The sequence below is a fragment of the Mauremys reevesii genome, linkage group 18 (genome assembly GCF_016161935.1).
Source record: "Mauremys reevesii isolate NIE-2019 linkage group 18, ASM1616193v1, whole genome shotgun sequence".
In the NCBI taxonomy this organism is placed as follows: domain Eukaryota; kingdom Metazoa; phylum Chordata; order Testudines; family Geoemydidae; genus Mauremys; species Mauremys reevesii.
This window is the reverse complement of record NC_052640.1, coordinates 5,364,825-5,388,498: the sequence shown is the minus strand read 5'-3', so window position 1 is coordinate 5,388,498 and position 23,674 is coordinate 5,364,825. Positions and strand designations below refer to the sequence as shown.

The following is a 23,674-nucleotide window of genomic DNA, read 5'->3' as shown; positions in this document are numbered from 1 at the left end:
GTTCCAGCATCTGTTTCTCTTTATAAAACACTGTTCATATAATGCAGAGGGCACCACCCCCATCAATAGTATTGTCAGTTGGTTAGCGAAAAGGCATCTAGTGCTGAATAATTTTACCAGCTCTTTTTTTCAGCTTGTTATGTGAAGCCAATTCAGATACTGTAACTAGTCCAGTATCTGTTACCAGAACTAACTGGGTCATTAATAGTCTTATCACTGACATGCAAGAATTGGTGCTGCCTGTGAAGCACCATGAAGAGTCTCTGTCTGCCTGAAACCCCAGAACAGACGTTTGTGCTTCTGTCCTTTTGACTCACCGCTGGAATGCCCCCTCAGGGCTGGGTCTCATCTACTGCTCCCCTGCTGACAGGCGTTCTTGTCCTGCGGGGGCTTGCTTCTCATGGCTCAGCCGCATGGCAAGGTTACATTTAGTCCCCCCTCCCAAGTCCAGTAAACTAAACTCAGACATAACTCCTTGCCCCTAGCCTGACTCCCTCCTCTACAGATTCTTTAGCCTGAAGGTCTAGCTCCAAATGCAACAGTCCTCCCTGCATTGTGTCAGGATGTTCCCGTACCACCTTTCCCAGTGGTGGGTAGGGGAACCCAGGGCCTCCCTCTCCTCTAGGTGCCAATTTAGAGACTCCATGGTGAGTAGCTAAGGTTTGTTCCCTTTGACTCTTGCTGCTTCCTGGAATTCTCTCTACCTTGGCTTTTCTTCAGGCCCTTTCCCCCAGTGTTCCCTCTGCCTCTCTCTAGGCCATTCTTCACTCTCTAACAACCAGAGATGGACTGACAAATCACCCTTCCGACCTGGGCTTCCTCCCTTTATACTCACCACCCAGCTGGGCTTCATCTTGTTGGACCTAGCCCCGCCTCCAGGTGCAACCAGGTTTCTTAATTGAGCTGTTCTAGCTCCAGTTAACCTGTTTAGTGCCAGTATGGAGAATATACCTCATTACAATCCTGGAAAACAAACTTCACTGCCTCCATCACTGGGAGACTGAGAGGGAGACGACCAGTTGGGCCATCTCATCTATTTCCCTGTCCAGGAAGGATGATTTCTTACATTTTCTATCACTCTGTCCCATCTAGTTTGAAATGTCCCTTTGTTCTTTATTTGTTTATATTTGATGGCTGCCAAATAGGCCTAAGACCCTTCCCTCTGAAGCAGTCCAGTCATTAATATTAAATATACATTGCACAAGTGCTTGTTTTCAACATGGTCAGGGGCCTTGTCAGAACAATGGCTTTGCATTGGAAACATTGTATGTATTATTGCTGATTAGACTCTACATTCCAGATGTTTAATTTGTCACTGAGTCTTTAATCAAAAGCTACTCACTTAATAATTAACATGTACAATATATTGTTTCTGATCTGCAAAGCTATTTACCAGTTTCAGTCCTTGCCTTCTCTTGAATCAAGATGTGCTGTGTATTGTTGGGAGAATAAATTCTGTGTAAAATGTCCATTTTTCAAGTATGTCTTGTGATTGTTGTGGAATATGGTGATGACTTGTCATTCCTTTGAGGCTTTCTAGTCTAGTTTCTCAACAAGCACCCTGTATATTACAAATAGGCTATGTTAATCTTAGCTCCCATTTCATGAGCTAATACCAGTAATTATAAATCAGTTAATTAAAATATCTTTTTCACAATTCTGCTGACTGAATGATTTTATTGCTATAATACCAGAGTCTGCATGAAAAAATCTACTCAAGAACGGTTTGCACTGAAAATTCTTCTTGATCGTCCAAAAGCTAGAAATGAGGTATAGTCCATTTTTAAAAAAACCTGTATAATTATTGAAATGTACAAGATCTCTCCCGTTTTGCAAATTATTCCACTTGTATTAAAAAGAATTAGCTAAGGTAGAAAGTCAGTCAGCCATTGGCAGATTCCATTAAGATATGTTAAGAAGGGTTTGCTTTTTGCAGTACTGCTTGCTAGGCAGTGCTCTGTGCTTTTGACCCTCTGAACTCCGTATGTTTGGTTTCTACTGGGAACACTTTTGTGGTCTTGCTAGACATGCTATATTCACAATGGATACCTGCTGTTTATGCACAGAAAGTTCCATTCAGAAAGGTGCATGAATTTACAGTGCCTTCCTCACCCTCCATTATGTAACATAATATGAATAGTTTAGTAACGCTGGGAGTGAGATGTATGGAAGCTAAATTACCTCTGAAGTAAGAACTGTCAGACATGCTTCAAGTTGCACTCTGAATGATTTAGGGTTGATTTGGTGTAGGAGATCTTAGATGAGCACACTAGCTTAATTTGTGATTACATTAGTGTGAGTGACAATAACATGGGAATAGCCATGTGGAATGTATGATCTTTAAGATGACTATTGCAGGTTTATATGATTTTTGCGTACTGTTTATGTTCTTTTGAATTTTGTTGAATGAAAGATGTGATGTTTCAGGCAATATTTCATCAGTGTACATTCAAATGTCATTTATTCTTAAATTAAAAATAATATATATATCACACATTCTTTACACATCTAACATCGGTTTCCTTCTCCCTTCTCCTCACATTGAAAAGTGTATCAATCTACATAAAATTACAAGCAATAGTTTAAAATGTTAACGCTTCCCACTCTAAAAAGAAAAAAAGAGAGAAAGAAATTGTGCTTAAGATTTATGCAAATTCCATTTCCTGCTACAAAGCAAATTCTCATTAAATTGCCTGGAAAAGCTATATGAAAATAACATCAAGGACCTGGCTTGATCCTCCAAACTAAGAGGTTTAAAACTGGTTGAAACTTGTCAGCTTCCAGTATGGCAGAATATCTGAATAGAAGGTGACTTTACGTATCATGATTACTATTCCATCTGGTCATAAAAGGAGGCAGGGTATAGAGTTTCAGCTTTTATTGGTGAACTTCCAGATTTGTCACTGTAAGCCATATCCTTATTGTTACAATAAGATCATTTCTTTAAAAAAAAATCTTCTAAAGATTGAACTTTGAGTGGTTTATTAGCATTGATGTCATAAACTGTAACAATTCTTGACAGGTAAATAAATTGATAATATTGTCTTTTTGTCTTATTTGAGTGTAATGTCTCCTTGGCTGATTTATATAAATTCTTTTAGGCATTGTTTTGAAATAAGTGAATGGGCTATGTAATTTTTAGCCTTGGTAATTTACATTGAAGCAGTTAAATCATTTTGATTTATTGGCTCCTGTAATCTTGGGGATATGGGGAGGGATGGAGCTGTTTGATGCACACCATTGTGTACAGTAACGTTTCTTACCTTCTCTTTAAGGTACGTCTGCACATGATGTGTGCAACACATCCAAATATTGTTCAAATTATTGACGTTTATGCTAACAGTGTGCAGTTCCCTCATGAATCCAGTCCAAGGTAAGATTACATAGGGTGATTGATTCCCACAGCTTGCTTTCCATATTTAGGCCCAGGTATAGTGGAGACTTTTTTTAATAATAATTAATGAACCTGAAAGGAGCCTCCAGCTGGGGTTTCCAGGCAAGATACTACACTTCATAGTAAGCTGCACCCATTTTTCTCATCACAGTGCCCTGGCTTTATAGACAGATACTGTATACATTGAACTTCATTTTTTGATTAAAGTTTGATTTCTTTGCTGCATATTTCCAGCCATCATCTTGTTGAAAAATACCATAATTTGGGACACATACATTGTCTGAGAGTAAACAGGCTTCTGTCCTGTTTTAATACTAGTTTGGCACATAAGAGCTTCAGAGTCAGCATTCTTTGAGGAGCTTTCCATTTTGAAGCCTGTATTAAAACAGGGTAGGAGTTGTAGTTTTATCTCTCTGACACTGATACTTTCCCTTTACATGCAGGCTCACAAATGAGATCCCTTGCAAGAGATTGGTGACTTCTGGCCAGCAGCAGGTTCAGAAATGCCAGTGTTAATAATAATAATAATAAAAATAATAAATCTGTATATTGAATTGCATTTGAAAAATAACATTTCTGGCCTTGCAAACAGTCAAAATGTTGCCAAGCTTAAAATAGATGCAGAAAAAACATGAACCTGGGCTATTTTATTGATATGACATAGGGAAAAATACTGATATTAGCTTCTAATTGGGTGTTAAGTGTAAAGAATTTAAGAGTGGGTAGAGTTTTGTTTTAATATAAAATAAAGGACTGACATCCTCTGTCTTTTTGTTCTCAGGGGGGTTGACGGTAAAACTTTAATTAAAACCGGGAGACACATGGTACCCTGCCTCTAAAACTTTAAAGATGGCTGTCAGCTTCACATTTGTAAATTGCTGTGAATACCTACAGCTCTACATAAATAATCCCTAAATGCATTCGCTTCAGTTGGAAAGCATGAGAGCCTAATGTGAAGTGCAAACTGTAGTCTCCCATGTGATAATACAATGCACTATTCAGTGAGTCAGACTATGCAGGAGACCAGAAGAAACTGTATTTGACACTGTAAAAGCCAAAATTATTAAACTAATGTAGACAGAACAAGAGTATGAGACGATTACACTCTCTCTCTTTTGGCCTGCGTCACCAGCTGTGAAATGTTCATTACTAGATTAGCAATTTTGTTATATTTTGACAATTTTTTTAATGTAATGAAATGAAATGCTTTTAAACAGGGCTCGGCTTCTAATTGTAATGGAGATGATGGAAGGGGGAGAGCTATTTCACAGAATCAGCCAGCACCGGCACTTTACTGAGAAGCAAGCAAGCCAAGTAACAAAGCAGGCAAGTTAACTCCCATGTATAAGCAAAACCATGAACAATAATGGTTAAAATAGTTACAATTTCATGGGGGCGGGGAAGGAAAAAGGAAGCTAAAATAACCCTCAGTTCTGATCCAATGATCATTGCCTGCTTTGTTATAATCTGACAATACCAAAGTTTTGATAGAACTGAAGAATTGTAATTTTTTTGCTAGTCTTCCTGGGTTGAGATCTTTATATCTTTGAAGTCCTTCTTATTAATGGTTCTCCAACTTCTTCATTCTGCTGAGCACTTAACAAGAGAGAGATCCCCTCCTGGATAGTCTCCCTGCCCTGTCCCTGGCTTTGCAGTTCTCAAAGTGTTACATTCAGGAGACCACCAGGAAGGGTCTTCATGGGGAACAGATGGTCGCAGGACTACTGGTTGGGAACCACTGCTAAATATCAGCTATAATTACTAATTAGTAGTGTTTCTCTTGGCCCATGGGAGACAGCAAATATACCATACCATGTATATATGCCCTAAGCATTCATTTTTCTCGAAGTCTAGAAAATACCAGTGTTCTCTCTAAGTGTTAAGGATCTGCTAATGTCTCATGGAAGACCTAAAAATCCATTGAATTCCAAGATAAGTCTACCAGTATGTATAGCACATGTCGTCTATGTTTCTCTTCTCTCTCTAGTCAACGATAACGCACTCAGCACTGTGGTATCTTGGCATCTCCCCAGCTTGTATTACTAAGGACTTTTGCATCCATCAAATGCTTTGTTGCTTATCAGTTCATCTGCTCATCTCCCATCAGAGGGGCCAGATGTGGTCAAGCTTAAAGAAGGGGCTCAGTGGGATGGCATTTCTGCAAGGATCCCCTTGGGAAATTCCCCACATCATTCCTTGGGGGTGGGGGGAAAAAGGGGAATTGTTCCTTCTGTGTGAGCTGTGGGGGCCACCCAGAAAAGCCCAGATTCACCAGAGGGCTACAGAAAAAATAATATAGCTTTAGGCTGTGGTTCCTCCAGAGAACCACTGTGGGACAGGAAAGGCCTCTACCAGGAGCCACGGAAGGAGACTATTGCTGCAAAAGTGTTTGAGCCCTTCCACATGCTGAAGGGCCCTTCTGTGAGTGGATATAGGGAACACAGTCCCCCTCACTTAGTTCTTGCAGAGAGGATTACGACATCCCAAAATGAAGATGCAGGAATTGAGATGGGAGATAAGCAGAGCAAGATTCAATGAAAACTCTAAGCTACAAATATCCTGGTCCCCTGAAAATGACCATAGTGGATTTAAAAAGAAAGAGCAGACAGGGATACATCATTGTTTCTAAATAGAATTCTGTTTAAGGTTTCCATAGTGTGTTTGGCTCTTTAAACTGTTGATATGGTTGCATAGTGATATCTTGATGTCATGATTGTGCTTCCAGTGTATTAGGCAGACTATGCTGGCTGCTGTTTTTTGAGGGGGAGGCAGAGGGGAGATTTGGAGGGGATGGAGCAAATTCTGTTCTTTCCAATTTAATTTTCTATAAAATACCTTATGTCAGTGGCTTTCAACCTTTTTTCATTTGCGGACCCCTAAAACATTTCAAATGGAGGTATTGGACCCCTTTGGAAATCTTAGACATAGTCTGCAGAACCCAGGGATCCACAGACCATGGGTTGAAAACCATGTCTTACGTTTTGTAAGTTGTTTCTCATGAAGTTTCTCATTAATTGCAATGACCTTTCTGGCTTTCCATTCTGTGCAATGGACCAGCATAGAAATTAGATGAGAAGTGCAGGATTGTTCTCCGCAGTAAATTTACTAGTGTTTTATGAAGTTTGGTTTTAAAAGACAGCACACTTTCTGAACAAGGGAGTCTCCAGGAAGAACTCGTCAAAAGTATCTTTGTTTATTTAACTCTCTTTTTTTTTTTTTTAAATCACATGGACAGAATTCAGCTCATTCAGGTCCCAGTCATACAACCATGCATGTATGAAATCCATTGATTTCAGTGAGACCACTGAGTGCATTAGTGTTTGCAAGACTAGGGTTTTAGAAATGACTTTAAAATGTTATTCTTGTGTCTGGCGTTTCCTTAATAATATCTGCAGTTAGAGAATTTTAACCCTGTGTGCCCAGTTAATGAAGCCTTGACACACAGCTTACCGGAGAACACACATTTAAGCTTTTGTATTTGCTTCTGGGTTAAGTTAGCATTAAAGCTCTCATTGCACTATTTTTTTAAGCATTCATCACCCTATCCTGAGACCCTGCTTGGGCCCAAGTCCCACTGAAATCAATGAATTCTCCCCAAATAAGGACTGCTTGACTGGGCCTTAATTTTGTTTTGTTTCAATGATGTTATGTAAACATTTTATTTCTTTTCATTGTTTAAATGAATGACTAGGTAACAAGTTTCTAAACAATTGCAGCAGTGTAAAACTATCATCCCCTTACCTTGGAAGGACTAGTAGTAGTTTTCTGTGTCACATGGAACAGGTGAAATGTAGACTGTCCATTAATGTGTTAAAGAAGAAAGTTGCCTGAATGTTAGCTCTTAAGTAATGAAAGAAAGAAAATGTTGGCTGAAATCAACCTTCATAGCTGAAGTCCTGAAATAAGAACTTCACTGTTGAAAGTTAAGCAGAATGGAATCACTTGAGTACCTGCAAACATGTTAGTGACACTGCTGACCAAGTACAGAAAAGAAAGAGACACTGTCATGGTAAAACCTCAGTCCTAAAAATGCATTACGTACCTGGGTTAGTGATACTGTACTGCTCTGACTTATTAACGTAATTAAAAGAAAATCAGAATTTATGCTGTTTGTTTTCATTTTGTCTAAGCCTAATGAAATGTAAATTGAACAGACTGGTAAGAGTGTCTACTTCTAGGCAGTTTCACTTCCTGATTTCCATGCATTAGTGCAGTGTGCTGTTTGGGTTTCCAGCGCTGCACAGGAATGTCTGAATCTGAAATTGGCTTTCGTTAAATATTTAACTTCTCTCTAAAAACATTTGGGGCCTAAACGATGTTACAGTGTCTCTGCAAAAGTGCAAAAATACTGTCAAGGCAAAGGAAGAAGTTCTATAACCGTAGTTGATTTATTGTGCCCTTTTTCAGATAGCTTTGGCTTTGCAGCACTGTCACACATTAAACATTGCACACAGAGACCTCAAGCCTGAGAATCTCCTCTTCAAGGATAACTCTTTGGTAAGATGGGGACTTAGTTTTCTTTCTTTCTTGGTGAATTTTATAACATGATCAAAGATGATGCTCAGAAAAGTGGAAAATAATAATAATACTAGTTCCTAAATAGTGCGTTTCATCGTTAGTTCTCACCGTGCTTTACAAAGAGAGGTCATTGTGCAGTGAGATCAGCCCAATCTTTTGGTGATAGGAATCCAAAGGAGTCAGTCATGTGCTCCTTCTCAGTGCCCCCAGGGAAATCAGATTGTGATTTCCTCAGAACAGAACCTGTCCGCGCCAAAGAAATCTTATTTAGGGCCAAATCCTGTGCCTAGGCACGAAAACACGATAAATGGACCTTACATAAGGGATCTTTTCAAGGGTTTAGATGGGACAGAATCCTTCCTACTCTGTTTTTATTACCTTAGTCACTGCATCTCAACCCTCCCACCCCCAACACACACTTGCAAATATACACAGTACGGGTGTTTTGACTAGAGCAGGCGAGGACCAAACTGTGGCTCACGAGCCACACGCGGCTCTTTTACAGTTAAAGTGCGGCTCCTGGAGGCCCCCACCCCCAATCCCCCTCCCAGATTGGCAGGGAGGGGAACTCGGGGCTTCTGGCCGGTGGGGTGTGCCTGCTGGGGCCCTGAGCCTTGTCAGACACCTCCCATGGGGCAGAAGCCTCAAGTCCCACCATCCTGCTGCAGGGCGAAGCCCCGAGCCCCGACCGGTGAGCCCCACAGGGCAGAAGCCCCGACCCGTGAGCCCCACAGGGCAGAAGCCCCGAGCCCCGACTGGTGAGTCCCACAGGGCAGAAGCCCCAAGTCCCAGCAGGTGCGCCCGGCTCTAAAAGTTATGAAGTTTATTGTATGTGGCTCAGAGGGCCTGTAGGTTTGGCCACCCCTGGACTAGAGGGTCCATATAGTGTGGAACCACTCTTGATGGCCCATCACATCCCTCCCTACTCCCCACCCACTCTGCATATACAAAGGAACCACCACAGTTTGCGGGTAGGACCTTGCAGACAAGGGGGTGGGATATACTTTGAGTTTCTGAGAGCAGCGTGGAGCACAAAGGGTATTCATTGCTCAAGTAAATCAGTTCATGACACCGGAATAGCAGCCTTGTGGCAGTAGGAAGGAAATAGCTGAAAAAGAGGAGTAAGCCACGGCAGGAATGAGATGAGAGTCGAATGCAAGAGGGAAGGAAGAACGCTATACTGTAAAGTAAAAGAAATTCAAATACAACAAGATTCCATAATAAAATCCCTCCTGCTGCTTGTTTCAGGACGCTCCAGTTAAGTTGTGCGACTTTGGATTTGCCAAGATAGACCAAGGTGACTTGATGACACCCCAGTTCACTCCATACTATGTAGCACCTCAGGTAATGAATGATTATTTCTCTATAACTGAAAGGACAATGCATGCAGTATTTATTGGCCACGCCTCTGTACACATGCCAGTCTAATACCCCTTTCTAGAGACTACTTAGGGACTCTTGGGTGGGAGTCATGAATAAATGGATAGTGTGGGTAGCCTTTCACAACAGACTGCCTATTGCTTTACACCACTGCAATCTACTGGTTACAGCAGGGGACTGTGAGATGAGGGTCTAGAAGTCGTTTCTGGCGTGGATGCTGCCTTGCTGCATGCCCGTGGTTAAATCAATCACTTAGTGTTTCTGTGTTGTAGTTTTTCAAGTAAAATGGTATTAGTCTGTATTTTAAATCTTGGATTTTGATCTCAAGGGGAGGCTCATCTGTAAATCTGGCAGAAACCTATTGTTGCATCTGTGTTGAGACTCAGGGTCTCAAAGTGAGCTCTGGTTGTGTTAACACAGGTGATCTGGGGATGCCTGTTGTACTCCTTGCCCCAGTGCAAACTTGTATTAAACTACACTTTTAAAAGCTACATTACAAGAACAGTAAGTTGCAAAGCCAAGTGCTCAGAAGTTAGGAAATGCCAGAAATCAAGTGCTCCATGCATCCTTCATATGGCCCCTTGGTGCACGTACACTGTCTTTAACTATATGATCCCTTCCCCCTCCTTTCCTCAGTTCTCTGCAGCCAAGTCAGGTTAATTCCTCCTCCTTGCTGCCTGGGTACCAGTAGGGTGAGTGTTGAGAGCACAGCAGAGGCAGTCTCCCTGCTCTGTTATGGTGCCTGGCATCACAGCAGCCTCTGAAAGCCAGGAGCAGCAACTGTAGGGAAAGTCCTGCTGAGCCCCTGCAGCCCCATGAGGGAGCATGTTCACTCATTCGATGGGATGGTGCATGCGTATTCCCCATAGCATACAGACATGTGAGGGGCTGGAGCACACTTAGTGAAGATGGACTCTTTGGAAAATTTAACTGTTCAACTCTGCCCAGTCTCTAAGGAGCAGATTTTTTGGAGGCTTATAACTTGATCAAATTTTGGCAAATTTTCACAGGGACAGCAAAAAAAGGGCACATCCCTGACTCCAGGGCAACACCCACTGCTGGAGGTACTAGAGCTTGCCAACAAAGAGTTGGAAGGATTTTTTTTGTAACATCAGCTAAACATCTAACCTTCATTCTCTAACTTCATTGTTTTGCTAACCTCATTCTCAGAAGTGGCCAAACCATTTTAGCTGAAACTTTCCCAAAAAATTCAGCCTCAGGCAGATACGTGGCAGGGAAAATTTCAGCCTGAACTGTTTGTTTGGCAAAGTTTTAAGCAGATGAAAATAGGGTCATACAATGGAAAGTGTCCGGCAGCTTTAACTATAGGCATGTGATTTAGATTTGTGCTGTAATTTCTAATGTGGATTCTTGTTTTTGTCTCCCTGCAACAGGTACTGGAGGCACAAAGACGACATCAGAAAGAGAAATCTGGTATTATCCCTACCTCACCAACACCCTACACTTACAACAAGGTGAACTTTTCAAAGAATCTGGGTGCTGACATCTTTTAAGGAAAGTGCTTTTTCTTTCTGCGGGTAGATCCAACCATAGAAGTAACTGTAATAGCTGCTTATCACGCTACCATGAAGTGGGGCATTTGTGACCAGGAACAGTAAAAAGGTTCAGACTCAAGGCTTTCTAATACATAAAACTAACCAGATTATACCACACAGAGTTTCCCAGTGAAAAGCAGGAACTATAACGAACCTTAGGGAAATGTCACTTTGCCAAATGACCCTTTCTTTAGCCGGAATGAAGTAACCTCAGGGATAGTTTTTTTAATTTGGCTACTTTACAACGTATCAAGTGTTGGAAAATAAAAATTTAAAAAACGAGCAGGTGGTGCATTGGCACTACTGTCAGTACTCTTTCCTGGGTATATGGTTGGTCTGATTTCATTAAGTGGGCTTGGAGAATTGTGTGCAGGTGATATGGAGGAAGGTAAAATATTGCCACAAAAATGCATTTAATTGCAATTTAGCTTAATAGTTCAAAATACATATGTCCCTGTTGTTCATAGTTGCTTTTTTCAATAATCAGTTATTATTTTAGGGTTAATCGATTTCAGAGGTACTATGATTAGTTTCTGCTTGTTAACTGGGCTGCACAGCTTAGCTGTCCCAGGTCTAGAGATCCATGACATGCTTAACTGTGCTTCTGGCTTTGAGTTCTTCTTTCTGATGGGAGTGATCTGTTGGTCTGAAGTATAAGAACATAAGAAAGGCCGTACCGGGCCTCCTTCATAATAGCACGATCAAATGAGAAATATGCCAGCGCTGTTAGCAATAGCACAGTATTAGTAACAGTAATGGTATTAAAAACTGCAAGGAAAAATGATTCCATTGGGATATACCTGCCTGGGAAGAAATTATTTCACCACTGTCAAAGCTCTTCCAAAAGAATCCTCTCTTCTGTTGATATTAGGGGCTCCTGATAGTAGAGCCTGCTAACTTGAGCTCTCTCTTATTCATACTGTTGTCTTTTTTTAAGATGAGAAATAGTTTTATTATACAATGAGAAACTACTTGAATATCTGTACCAGTAAAGTCATAGGTATCACAGCTGATGCTAGGATTGTCTTGGCAAACGTTGTGATAGAATTTGTCCTGAGATTTCTTTTATGAGCACTCTCAAGGCCAACCAGGAAGGTTGCATTCCTTTCTGGCTTCTCCTAAAAACTAAGTCTGCTTATCAGCATCTTCCCCTCCGTAGTTAGTGGCGTTTTGGCCACTTAGGGTTTTCCTGTGATGTTTTCAGCTTTGATTGAAGAAAGCCTAGAGTTCTCTGGTTGCAAGGGGAAATGTTTGCACTGACATCACTCTCAAGGGTAATTCTTCAGCTCAGCATACACTGAGTCTTCAGTGTACGGAGGTACATTTGAGTAGACTATAGCAGAAATTCAAATGGCAGTACACAGAGGTGAACTCTACTGCATTACCCCATATGTCTCGCTTGCTTCTTCCTTTTCAGGAGGAATCCCTGAAAAGTAGCTAGGGTAGAGTTGAGCGGGAAGAAACCAGTTCTGTCCAGACACTTACATAAATAATGGAACAGATAGAGCAAGTCTCCGACAGGAGTTTCTTCCAGTATAGTGATTCACATACCCTGGCACTCTCTCACCCTCTCTCGCCCATTTGCCATTGAGCCTCAGGGATGGGGAAAGTGGTCCAAGTTCTTTTTGATAAGCTTTTAAAAGTCACAATCGGGGGACATGGGATGCACTTTTGTGGACTGCAGCGAGTAGATTATGCAATAGTAGATAAGTAATTTCTCTCCCTTTCAGTACAGAAGTGTCAAATGCAACTCTTGCGAGTCCTAAAAAGAAAATATTTTTTCACTGTCACGTTGATACAGAGCTTGAAGGCAGTTTTGTTCCTTCAGTGGATTAAATCTGTACGTTATCAAAGTATGAATCATATTTTAGCATAAAGGAAAGAGTCAGAAGAATAGGAATGAACTCCACAGTGCGTACCTGTATTGACAAGGTTAACCAGTTTGTTGCCAATGTGTTATCCCTTTTCACCCTGTTTAGTTGTCGTCTTGTCCTGTGGAATTATACTGTGATAAGCAGCCTTGTTTGCATGTGACAGAGATCACTTAATGAACTGTTCCAGCTCATTCTTGAACAGCTTTCAGTCATGGCTTCATTAACTAGCTAGGAGTGGTGTATAAAATGTTCTTACCAGTATCCTCCTGCCAAATATGACTCACTGTAAAAACAGCACCTAGCATATGCCCAGCTCTCTGAAATAGACTCTGATAAACTCCCACGTAAACTGTCTTTACATAGTAATTCTTGGCCACTCTGATTGCAAATGTTTAATGATCCACCTTCATGAGTAATAAATGCTGCTTATGTCATTTTGCTACAAAGTTAAATTGGAGCCTTCCCTTGAGCCTTTGAGTGTTGTTGTTTTTTTTTAATTTTTGTGTACTGGATCAGAGAAAAGAGAGAGAGAGAGAGAGTGAGTGTGTGTAATATTTGGGGTTTTTTTTGTAAGTACAGAATTGGCTGTTAAAATATAGACTCTAAGGGTGGAATGCTCAAAAGAAGTTAAGCTCCTATCCACTGAAATCACTGGAAGCCTGGGGAAAATTTTGTCCATGAAAGGTATCTGGTGAAACCACATAGGAGTTTGTTTAAAAAAAAAAAAAATTCAAACCACTGACTTTTTGTAGAAGTAAAACATGTTGGGTATCTACTTTCCAAATCCACCCTGAGGATCTGGGTGTTGGAAGGCCTTCAGTATGTCAGGGGCACGTGCAGGTATACTGGGCAAACTTGCGAAGTGTTGTCGTTTGTTTTTGACTGATCTATATACAAGGATACTTGAATCTTAGCATGTGACTATCAGAACATTACTAAGCACACTGGGAAATTACTCATTTTAAAAAAGTAAACATTTAAAAAAATACACAACCAATTTAGCTGGCAAAAATACTTAAAATTTAATCTTTCTGTTTTAGAAAAAGGTAAAGTATTAAGCAGCTAATGGGAGGGGGAAAAAAACTTTTGAAATCTAAATTCTTACAGAGTTTGGACACTTTTCATTGATTTTGTTTTTCCCTCTCCAATAAACTAATTCAGACTAGACCACTAGAGAGAGACCAAAAGGTATTTCAGCATTTCGTAAGAAGTCGTGTAGATCTTTTAACATGGCTACACAGTGCTTTGCCGTAAGTTGTGCCCCAAAAGTGATAATTTCCTTGCTTTCAGAGCTGTGACTTGTGGTCCATGGGTGTCATTATTTATGTGATGCTGTGCGGATACCCTCCTTTTTACTCCAAACACCACAGTCGGACAATTCCAAAGGACATGCGGAAAAAGATCATGACAGGAAGTTTTGAATTTCCAGAGGAAGAATGGAGCCAGATCTCAGAAATGGCAAAAGACATTGTGAGAAAGTGAGTCAGTTGAGGAAAATGTTATATTACTCTTTATTATTTCTATCAAGACATTGGAAAATCACTAAATATTTTGTCACTAAAGGCTCCATTTTCAAAAGAAAAAAAATTGTCTGCTGTGTATAAAGCTGGAACATTGTATTTCATATTCAGCATGAACAAAGGTTGGTAAATGTTTTCCCTTGTTTCTCTTTTTCCAAACCACTGTCTTCAAATTTTATCGGCTCCTACCACTAAAATATTTAGAGTTGCATGGAGATTTAGCCTTTAACGGGAGCGGTACGGTTAAATCCTCATGCAACACTTCTGGAAAAGTACAGGTGTTTAGTGCGTAGTGCACGTGTACCCAGTCTAAAACAAGCAGCTGATCAGAAAAGGTTTTTGAGCACAGTGCAAAAGTTTTTCTGGTATGTATTTTATCAAAGGGACACTGTCAGGTCACCTTTGACCTAAAATTTGAGCATTAAGATCTGTTAAATCCTAAGACCCCAAAATAAGTATTTCTGTACATTTTTTTAAAAGCAAAATCAATATTCCCTGAAGTGTTTGCAGCTCAAACATTGCAGCACTTTGCTATTGCATGATAACCAGAAAATGGAACTGATCAGAAGCCAACCGCATTTTTAAAACTGAAATTGACTAGTTGTATTTTCACTGTTCAGTCAGAGAAATGAAAAAAGTTAAAAGCAACATAAATAGTGAAAATCAAATCCATTTAATTATTTTAACCTGACACTGTCCCCTTTAAGGCACTGTAAAAACTCCAGGAACTAAACCAATGGCATACTTTTGTAAATATTGGAGGAACCTGTTTTTAACGGTATAGAGAAAGTCCAGAAGGGCTTTGACATACAAATTGCAGTTATGGTTTCACTGAAACCTTCACTTAGAGTGAAATCAGCTTTTTTCATACAGCAGCTTCACTCTAAGAAGGTTCCACTGTATTTCAAAATGGCCACGATATTGGATTCCACAGACCGTCTCTAATTTGGATAAAGTCAGTTTTCTTTCATTCTCTTTAATAAACTATCAAAACTACTTTTCCTCTTTGTCCTTCTCCAGCAAATGTGTCAGAACCTGTGTCTATGGCTTGATGTGCAGTAAGATATTTAAGTCTGTATAGGGGATCCTCTTGTTTTAGAGAGGTTCTTAGCCTGTGTGTGTGCTGTTTTCTGTTTATTTTGGGTTTTAAACAAAATAGATTGTTATTCACATGAGCCTTGGCTCTGGAGGTCACATTCTGCCTTCAAGTGGCTGCTTGCTTTGGAGCATGTTTAGCTGATATGTGGCCTTGATCTTTACTTAAGAATATAAATTATCCCTTTTAAATCTAAAGGAAAAAATCCTTATGGCTTGGGGTCTTGAATCAAAACTGAAATGGAGGCCTGTTTGCCACCTGTGCCTTGTACCTAAATCTATGGACTAGCCTGGGGCTCTGCTGACACTTCTGTAAAAGTCACCTACTTTTTCTTCCTATATTGAACAATTCTGCTATACAATCAGATAATCAGTTTACGGTATAGTTGTGCAAGAAAGTTAATTATGGCTTAATTTGACCGTATTGTTTTGTCTATTTCCAACTTGACCTTTATCTTTGACCATCAGCAATACCAATAATATATCAGCCATAATACTGACAACTTATTTTATATTAAACAGTGGTGCTTAATAGTGGGAGCTTTAATTTACATGCAGAATCTTTTCCAGGCTGCTCTTTCTAGTCAATGTCTAGTGATTTATCTTTCTCTCCATAACAATCCATGAGGTTTTCACAGAATCTCATAATGCAACTCTTATTTACAATCCTATCTGGGACTCGACAGTTGTTGCGTTATAGTAAAATTGTGCTTTGAGTGTTGGTATAAGTAAAAAGCAAAGAATAAGCAGATATCTGGCAGTATAGAAACTTAAGTGGAAACAGCTAATTTATACTGTTAACATGGGAGAGCTGAATATTCTGGAGGCTGTTCAATCAGTGTCAGGGGTGGAAGGGAAAGGCGGCTATCCATCTGTTGCAAGCACAGCCATTAAATAGTTGCCTAAATCAGTAGGTCACTGGAGAGTTCTTTATATTAAGTGCTGCTAATTCACCAGAGATAGAGGTTGTCTCAGTTGTAGAGGTGTCCACTTGTCCATCCTTCTGCTGAGGAAACAGTGCAAAGAAGTTGCATTATAGGAGCAGAGTCTGTTCAGTAAACAAATACCTAGCTTTGAAATTCTGCCTTACTCCGCATGCACAAAATCCTTGATTAAGTAAGTCCCACTAGCTGGCAAATCTGTAGAAGCGCATTTCCAGAGAATATTGGTCCTTTTTGCGTTGGGTATTTCTTAAAGGAGGAGAACTTTTCCTACCACAAGATCTGAAGATACAAGTTAGCTGAGTGCATTCATTACAGGATCCCTTTCTCACTTTGTGTCACTGAAGATACCCACTGTAACTCTGCAGGGCTTAAATAGATCTCCAGAAAGGGTCATTGGAATAAAACGACTGATGAGGAGCAAATCATTTGAGAGAGGTTTTGTTGGCATTCTAGTCAAAGAAGAACTCTCATCTCTGGGGATGGTAACTGCAAAATTAAAAGCACTATGATTCTAGGCAGAACAGCAGGTTGTTGCATAGAAAGAACAGAGCATCTTTAAGGACCGATTTGTTTTCTCTCTCAGGCTGCTGAAGGTAAAGCCCGAGGAACGGCTGACTATAGAAGGAGTCCTGGACCATCCCTGGCTAAACTCCACTGAAGCTCTCGATAACATTTTGCCCTCTTCCCAAATGATGATGGACAAGGTTTAGATAACGTTTTATTATTTCAAAAAGGTCAAGTCTGGAAACGGGCCACATTGATGTTTGTTAAGCATTTTGTCTTAAAACTATGTCCTGCAGATTAAGAGCTCAGAGGTTGATGACCTTCAGAAAGAGAAGGAGAATCTTTGTTCCTGAAACCAAAAAGTTTCATTTAAAACTGGGCTAGAAAGAAAATGCTTGAAGATCAGCTGTAAAGAGCAGCCCTGACCTAGTGAGACTCCGGAGGAGATGGACAGTTATAGTAAATGTGACCTATTAGGGCTCTTCTGTCTCTAGGTGCTTTGCTCACTTCAGTATTGCATCCTCTTTCTCCTTCGTTTACCTTGTTCTGCAGCTATGAGTCCATTGGTTGGCAGGCAGGGATTCAGCTGTGTGGTCTGTATCCCTGCCTTTAAATGACTAAGAGGAATACTCATTTGCACAAAGGTGGTCGCACACTCAGGTCTCTAAGATCATGGAAGTTAGACATGGAGAAGACCCATTAGACTGAGTCCAGGCCCTTGCAAGGTCAGGATATTATCCCGCACTGGTCATTGCTCAGTACTGAGCTGGTCTTGTGGAGCACAAGCATGATTTTATTGTGCATCCCTGAAATGTGTGCAGGATTTTTTATGAACTGTTTTTGTACTGGCTTATATTGGCCTTTTATACACAAAGGAACTAATTAAAACACTGTGTAACTTTTTCCATTCCAGGCAATGGTTGCTGGGATACAACAGGCTCACGCAGAACAGCTTGCTAACATGAGAATCCAAGACCTCAAAGTTAGCCTCAAACCCCTCCACTCTGTCAACAATCCAATTCTACGCAAGAGAAAATTGCTAGGGTAACTTTCTAAAAAATTAATGTTTTAAAATCTAATAATTCCTAAATGTCAGAAGCCAAGATACTTCAATTGTTGTTTAACACTTAAACCTCTGTTAAGGTTTGTTTGACTGAAATTCCTAAAATGTCTAGTTGGTTGGTTGACTAGTTCCTACTTCCTGTGCTGAAGCAGCTGGAGTCAAACCTAGTAACAATAATACATGTATAGCATGCTGTATCTTCACAGCTCCAGCCAACACCTCTGTGAGGTGTGAAAATGGTGGTGTTATCCTCATCTTACATATAAGTATATTGTATTAGGAATTTGTGGACAGGGCTTAATCTACCTACCAAAGAGTTAAAATTTAAGCTTAACAAGAAAAAAAAAATTCTTTTGACACATCTGACACCACTTAAAATGACAAAGGTTCAAATTAAGGCTAACAATCAAATGGTATGTGAACTTCAGAGCAGGTAGTACACATAAAATTCAAAAATTGGAAGCAACAGATTAACTGTAACTTGTAACGGTATTTTGGATAGAGTAACTTTCTATTTGAGTAATAAGCAGATGGAGTGTAAGTATCTAGTTCTGAAAAGTACAGTAAATTGAGTATAATTTTTTTTCTTCTGCTGTGGTTAGAAGCAGAGTAGCTACTCTTCTTGGTTTTTTCCCAAATAGTGTTTGTATTCAGGTAGCTGGAATCTTTTATTGCATTATATTATGGCATTTTGTTTGGAAAAATAGCTGATTTTTTTTTTAAATCTTTAGTTTTAAATGTACGAAAGGGCATATCAAGCGGGGCCCGAAGGGATCAGTTACAGGTCCAATTCTGTTCAATATCTTCATCAATTATATAGATAATGGCAGAGCGAGGGGACACTTATAAAGTTTGCAGACAATACCAAGCTGGGAGGGGTTGCAAGTACTTTGGAAGATAGAATTAAAATTCAGAATTATCTGGACAAACTGGAGAAATGGTCTGAAGTAAATAGGATGAAATTCATTACGGACAAATGCAAAGTGCTCCACTTAGGAAGGAACAATCAGCTGCACACAGACAAAATGGGAACTGACTGCCAAGGAAGGAGTATTACAGAAAGGGATCTGACGGTCATAGTGGATCACAAGCTAAATATGAATCAGCAGTGTAACACTGTTGCAAAAAAAAGCAGACATCATTCTGGGATGTCTAAGCAAGACACAAGAAGTAATTCTTCTGCTCTACTTCTCGCTGATTAGGCCTCAACTGGAGTATCGTGATAAAAATCCTGCCTGGCCTGGCCCGCTCTTCTCCGCCCCTCCCGCCGGCATTTGCATATGCTTTCCTGGCCTCTGTCACTTCCGGCGGAAGGTTGTGTTTCCGGGTTAGCGTGGCCATACCGCTACTTGGTGTCTGCAGAGTCTGAGCGGCCCGGAAGCGGCTCTGCCGGCGGGGGCAGGAAGAGGGACCCCGCGAGGCCTGTAAGTGGGGAAAGGTCCTGGGTCCCAGCTGCACCGTGCGCTCCCTGGACTCAGGCAGGCTGCCCCGGGGTTAGAGCCCCGGTGCTGGGATGAACTCGGCTCTACTGGGGCAGGCCGCGTCTCACAGCCCAAACCTGAGCCCGGGGGCTGCGGCTCGCCGCCTGCTGGACCCTGGGAACAGCTGGGTCGCGCCTCTTTCCCCACCCCAGATCCCCTCCAGCATTGAGGGCAGAACCCAGAAGTCCGGAGCCCTAGTCTCCGTCTGCCCCCCACCCCCTCAAACAACTAGAGCCCAGCTGGAAAACTAGGAATCCGGAGTCCTTGCTCCCAGCACTCCTCCCCCGAACGTCAGACACCAGCCCCTTCCCAGAGCCCAGGAGTCCCAACTCCCACCCCCCTCCAAGCCCCTGCCCTGACCCCTGCACCCCCCATCTCACACACCCAGCCCGCTGCCCTGACCTCTGCACCCCCCCACAACCCCAGCCATGACTCCAGCCCCCAACACACATCCCCAGCCCCCCCATACCCCATGCCATGACTCCTGTACCCCCCTCAGATGCCCCCAGCCCCAGCCGACTCCTGCACCCCACACATACCCAGCCCCACACACCCCATGCCCTGCCTTTGCACCTCCCACATCCCCACCCCCCCCCTGAGCACCAAATGGGAGCTCCTGCACTGCCCCCCCCATTCCCACCTGCACCCCTCACACCAAATGGGAGCTGCCCAGGTAAGCACTCCACACCCAAACCTTCTGCCCCAACCCCGAGCCCCCTCCCGCCGTCTAGCTCCTGGCCAGACCCTACACTGCAACCCCCAGCCTGCTCCTTCACCCCCAGCCCTGTGCTCAGTGCACTCCCACCCTCAGCTCAGTGCAGAGAGGAAGACAATGGGCTCGAACCAGGGAGAAGGTAGGTACCCACTGTATGTGGGCAGGGCTGGGACCCCAGACCGGCAGCAGGCTGAGCAGCAGTGGGCTGAGCCGCTCAGCCCACTGCCGGTCTGGGGTCCCGGCTGCTGGCCCCGCTCAGCCCACTGCCGGTCTGGGGTCCCAGCTGCTGGCCCCGCTCAGCCCACTGCCGGTCTGGGGTCCCGGCTGCCAGCCCCGCTCAGCCCACTGCCGGTCTGGGGTCCCGGCTGCCAGCCCCTTGCCAGTTGGGGTCCCGGCCACCGGTCCCACTCAGCCTGCTGCCGGCCTAGGTGAATGGAACCCCAGGCCAGCAGCGGACTGAGCAGGCCGGTGGTGTAAGATCAACATTTTAATTTAATTTTAAATGAAGCTTTTTAAACATTTTGAAAACCTTGTTTACTTTCCATACGACAATAGTTTAGTTATATACTATAGACAGAGAGAGACCTTCTAAAAAATGTATTATTGGCATGCAGAACCTTAAATTAGAGTGAATAAATGAAGACTTGGCTCACCACTGCTGAAAGGTGGCCGACCTCTGGTCTAGATAATACTTAGTCCTGCCATGAGTGCAGGGAACTGGACTAGACTACCTCTCAGAGTACCTTCCAGTCCTCCGATTGTATATCATTTATAGTTAGAACGGAGCAGACCTCGCTATAAGGAAGTGGTTAGAGCAGGACAGCTTGGGAATCAGAATGTCAAGATTTGTTCCAGGTTCTGCCACTGATTCACTGGGCAAACGACTTAATCTCGCTCTGCTGCAGTTTACTCATCTGACAATTTGGATATTAACCTACCTTCTAGGAGTATTGAGCATGTTACTAGATTCATGGAGGACAGGTCCATCAATGGCTGTTAGCCAGGATGGGCAGGAATGGTGTCCCTAGCCTCTGTTTGCTAGAAGCTGGGATGGGGTGACAGGGCATGGATCACTTGATGATTCCCTGTTCTGTTCATTCCCTCTGGGGCACCTGGCATTGGCCACTGTCTGAGGACAGGATACTGAGCTTGATGGACCTTTGGTCTGACCCAGTATGGCTGTTCTTATGATATAAGTAAAAGTCTTAATCTTCTGATCTAAGGTGCCATCATAAGGCAGAATACGACGTCAGAACTTTTAATAAATCTACTTTCTTTTACAGGTTTCCAGATCCTATAAGAGAACTATACATGGGTTCAGAATTATGTATTGAGTAATGAATATGATCAGACTTCTTTCAAACTTCTGCTGCTAGCAGTTATTTTCTTCTTAGATTTGGCTTTTGGTTACATGGCTGTGTTGTGCTCAGACTATAATAGTGTTTCCTTCTCACTCCCATCTGTTACAGCACTAAACCGAAGGATGGTGTCTATATCCATGATCCTGAGAATGGAAGTGACGATTCCAATGTGGCTCTGGAAAAACTCAGAGATGTCATTGCACAGTGTATTCTACCACAGGCTGGTAAAGGTCACCGCTTTTAAGAAAGCTAATGTGTGTTTACTGTGGTGCCAGTTTAGCCCCTGTGTCAGCAGTGAAGGAGTATGCCCAGCATTCCTATTGCTATAGTCAGTCTCAGGAGATAGGGAGCTGATCGCCTGACACGGAGTCCTAAAGGGGCTTGTTTTATAGCTATAGGACAATAGTTTCCTTGCAGGAAAGCCCAGCATCTTTGGAATTGTCCCTTTTTACCATCCCTGAAGGCAAAGCTAACACACACGTGAATCAATGTCCTTTTGCCCTAGAATGTGTATCTCTGACACCTTATTCAGGAAAGTTCATTGCAGAAGATTGATTCATATGCATAACTTTGGTGCGACCCTTTGCTGATTTGTGTGTGATGGGATGTCTAGCTAGAAGAGCCTTCCAGTGCTTGGGAGTCACACATGCCACTGTAGGGGATCTGTGGAGGCGCGTATTGTCAGTTGTGCAGCCTTTTGAAGGAAATCAGCACCCTGTTGGTCAAGAGGCAGGAGAGGATAGAAGACGGATCTACAGAGCCTGGGGAATGAGTTGCTGTTTAGAGCAGTTACATGGATTCTTCTTGGTATGGCCCAATGGAGACCTGGGAGAAGGAGGGATTGAGATGTGGGAAAGATCACTGCAAAACTTTCCAGTTACAAGAATAGGATTGCTCTTTGTAACGGCATGTGGATTGTAAATTACCTGTGTATTAAAGTGTTAACACATTGCTTTAACAGTGGCATATGATGCTATTAAACTGGCTTTCTAAACAAAGCCTCTGCTCCCTAAACCAGTATGCAGGAGAAAAAGAAGGGTGCATTCTTTGCTGAGAATTTATATGACAAATCTGTTTTATCTTGTCTTTCTTTTAAATAGGAGAGAATGAAGATGAGAAACTGAATGAAGTGATGCAGGAAGCATGGAAATATAATAGGGAGTGTAAGTTATTGCGAGACACTCTACAGAGCTTCAGCTGGAATGGTAAGTGACGCCTTCTCCTAAGACAGAGACTGCTCTTACATGCAGGGTATATTTTGAAACCATTTTAACGAACCTGTTTTAAATCCATTCAGGCTTATATGGCCCCAAATGGTGTCAGTTTTGCCAGCACAAAGCATGAATTAAATGGTTTTTTAAAACCTGTTTAAATTTTATGTTTGAGGCTCAGGTAACATTTTAAAAAAGCACCTAAGTCCCATTGATTTCTGAATGTGGGTTAGGCCTCTGAGTCACTTGGGGTTTTTTCAGAATTTTACCCTAAGCTTTACTGTCCAGGATCAAAGCATCAGTTTGTATTCAGCCAGTTACGACTGTCTGCTTTCCTCCCTGCACCACACTGAAGCTGACTTGCTTTTTCTTCAATTTCAGGCAGAGGATTCACAGATAAGGTGGACCGGCTAAAGCTGGCAGAAATAGTGAAACAAGTTATTGAAGAGCAGACAAACTCCCATGATTCACAATAGCTAGAGCTTGTTACTATTTTTTTTTTTACCATTTGAAAGCTATTCTTTAACTGTAAAATATTTTTATGTAAATTAATAAATCATAATTTTCATTAAATTTCCACACTGCTTGAAAATCCTGTATAGTTGTAGATACAAAAATCATTGGTACTGTAATATTTTTTTAAAAACTCAGTTCCTCAAGGTATATATGATCACTCATGTACTGTTAATTCATGAGTCCCTTGAATGGGACAAATTATATTGTTAAAGACCATTTGTTTCTTAATAACCAGATGCAGAAGCAGCCTTCCATCTGCTATACAGACAGCTGCAATGACTAAGAATATGAATTAGACAACCACAGTTTCTTAGCATTTTGCTCAGTAAATATTTGAAGCAAATGCCATGGAACAAACTTCACAGGCACCCTTTTTACCTAAAATGTGCAGCATTGTAGTGACAGCAGAATAACTTTCTCCTCTGCCAGATAACTCAAGAGCCACTCTTAGCATTGCTAAGGAGACATGCACTGAAGTCCATATTCTTGCTATAATTTTCAGTTCTGATTGGTAATTCTGTACCTCTCTTCTCCAGCTCCAC

At 41.8% G+C, this 23,674-nt stretch overlaps 1 protein-coding gene across 5 annotated transcripts in view; it reads left to right on the top strand.

The window, feature by feature from the left end:
• Positions 1-23,193, top strand: part of MAPKAPK5 (MAPK activated protein kinase 5) — a 28,932-nt gene extending 5,739 nt beyond the window's left edge. For 3 of the 5 annotated variants that reach the window (XM_039504429.1, XM_039504428.1, XM_039504431.1), the window contains exons 3-14: positions 1,695-1,770; positions 3,276-3,373; positions 4,612-4,720; positions 7,802-7,891; positions 9,161-9,256; positions 10,687-10,767; positions 14,013-14,200; positions 16,865-16,985; positions 17,699-17,829; positions 21,514-21,635; positions 22,506-22,610; positions 22,998-23,193. In XM_039504429.1, the coding sequence (XP_039360363.1) occupies positions 1,695-1,770; positions 3,276-3,373; positions 4,612-4,720; positions 7,802-7,891; positions 9,161-9,256; positions 10,687-10,767; positions 14,013-14,200; positions 16,865-16,985; positions 17,699-17,829; positions 21,514-21,635; positions 22,506-22,610; positions 22,998-23,092 (1,312 nt within the window). In that variant the 3' untranslated portion in view covers positions 23,093-23,193. The remainder of the gene's footprint in view (positions 1-1,694; positions 1,771-3,275; positions 3,374-4,611; positions 4,721-7,801; positions 7,892-9,160; positions 9,257-10,686; positions 10,768-14,012; positions 14,201-16,864; positions 16,986-17,698; positions 17,830-21,513; positions 21,636-22,505; positions 22,611-22,997) is intronic. The other 2 variants (XM_039504430.1, XM_039504432.1) reach the window with 2 other exon arrangements.
• Positions 23,194-23,674: the final 481 nt, after the last annotated feature.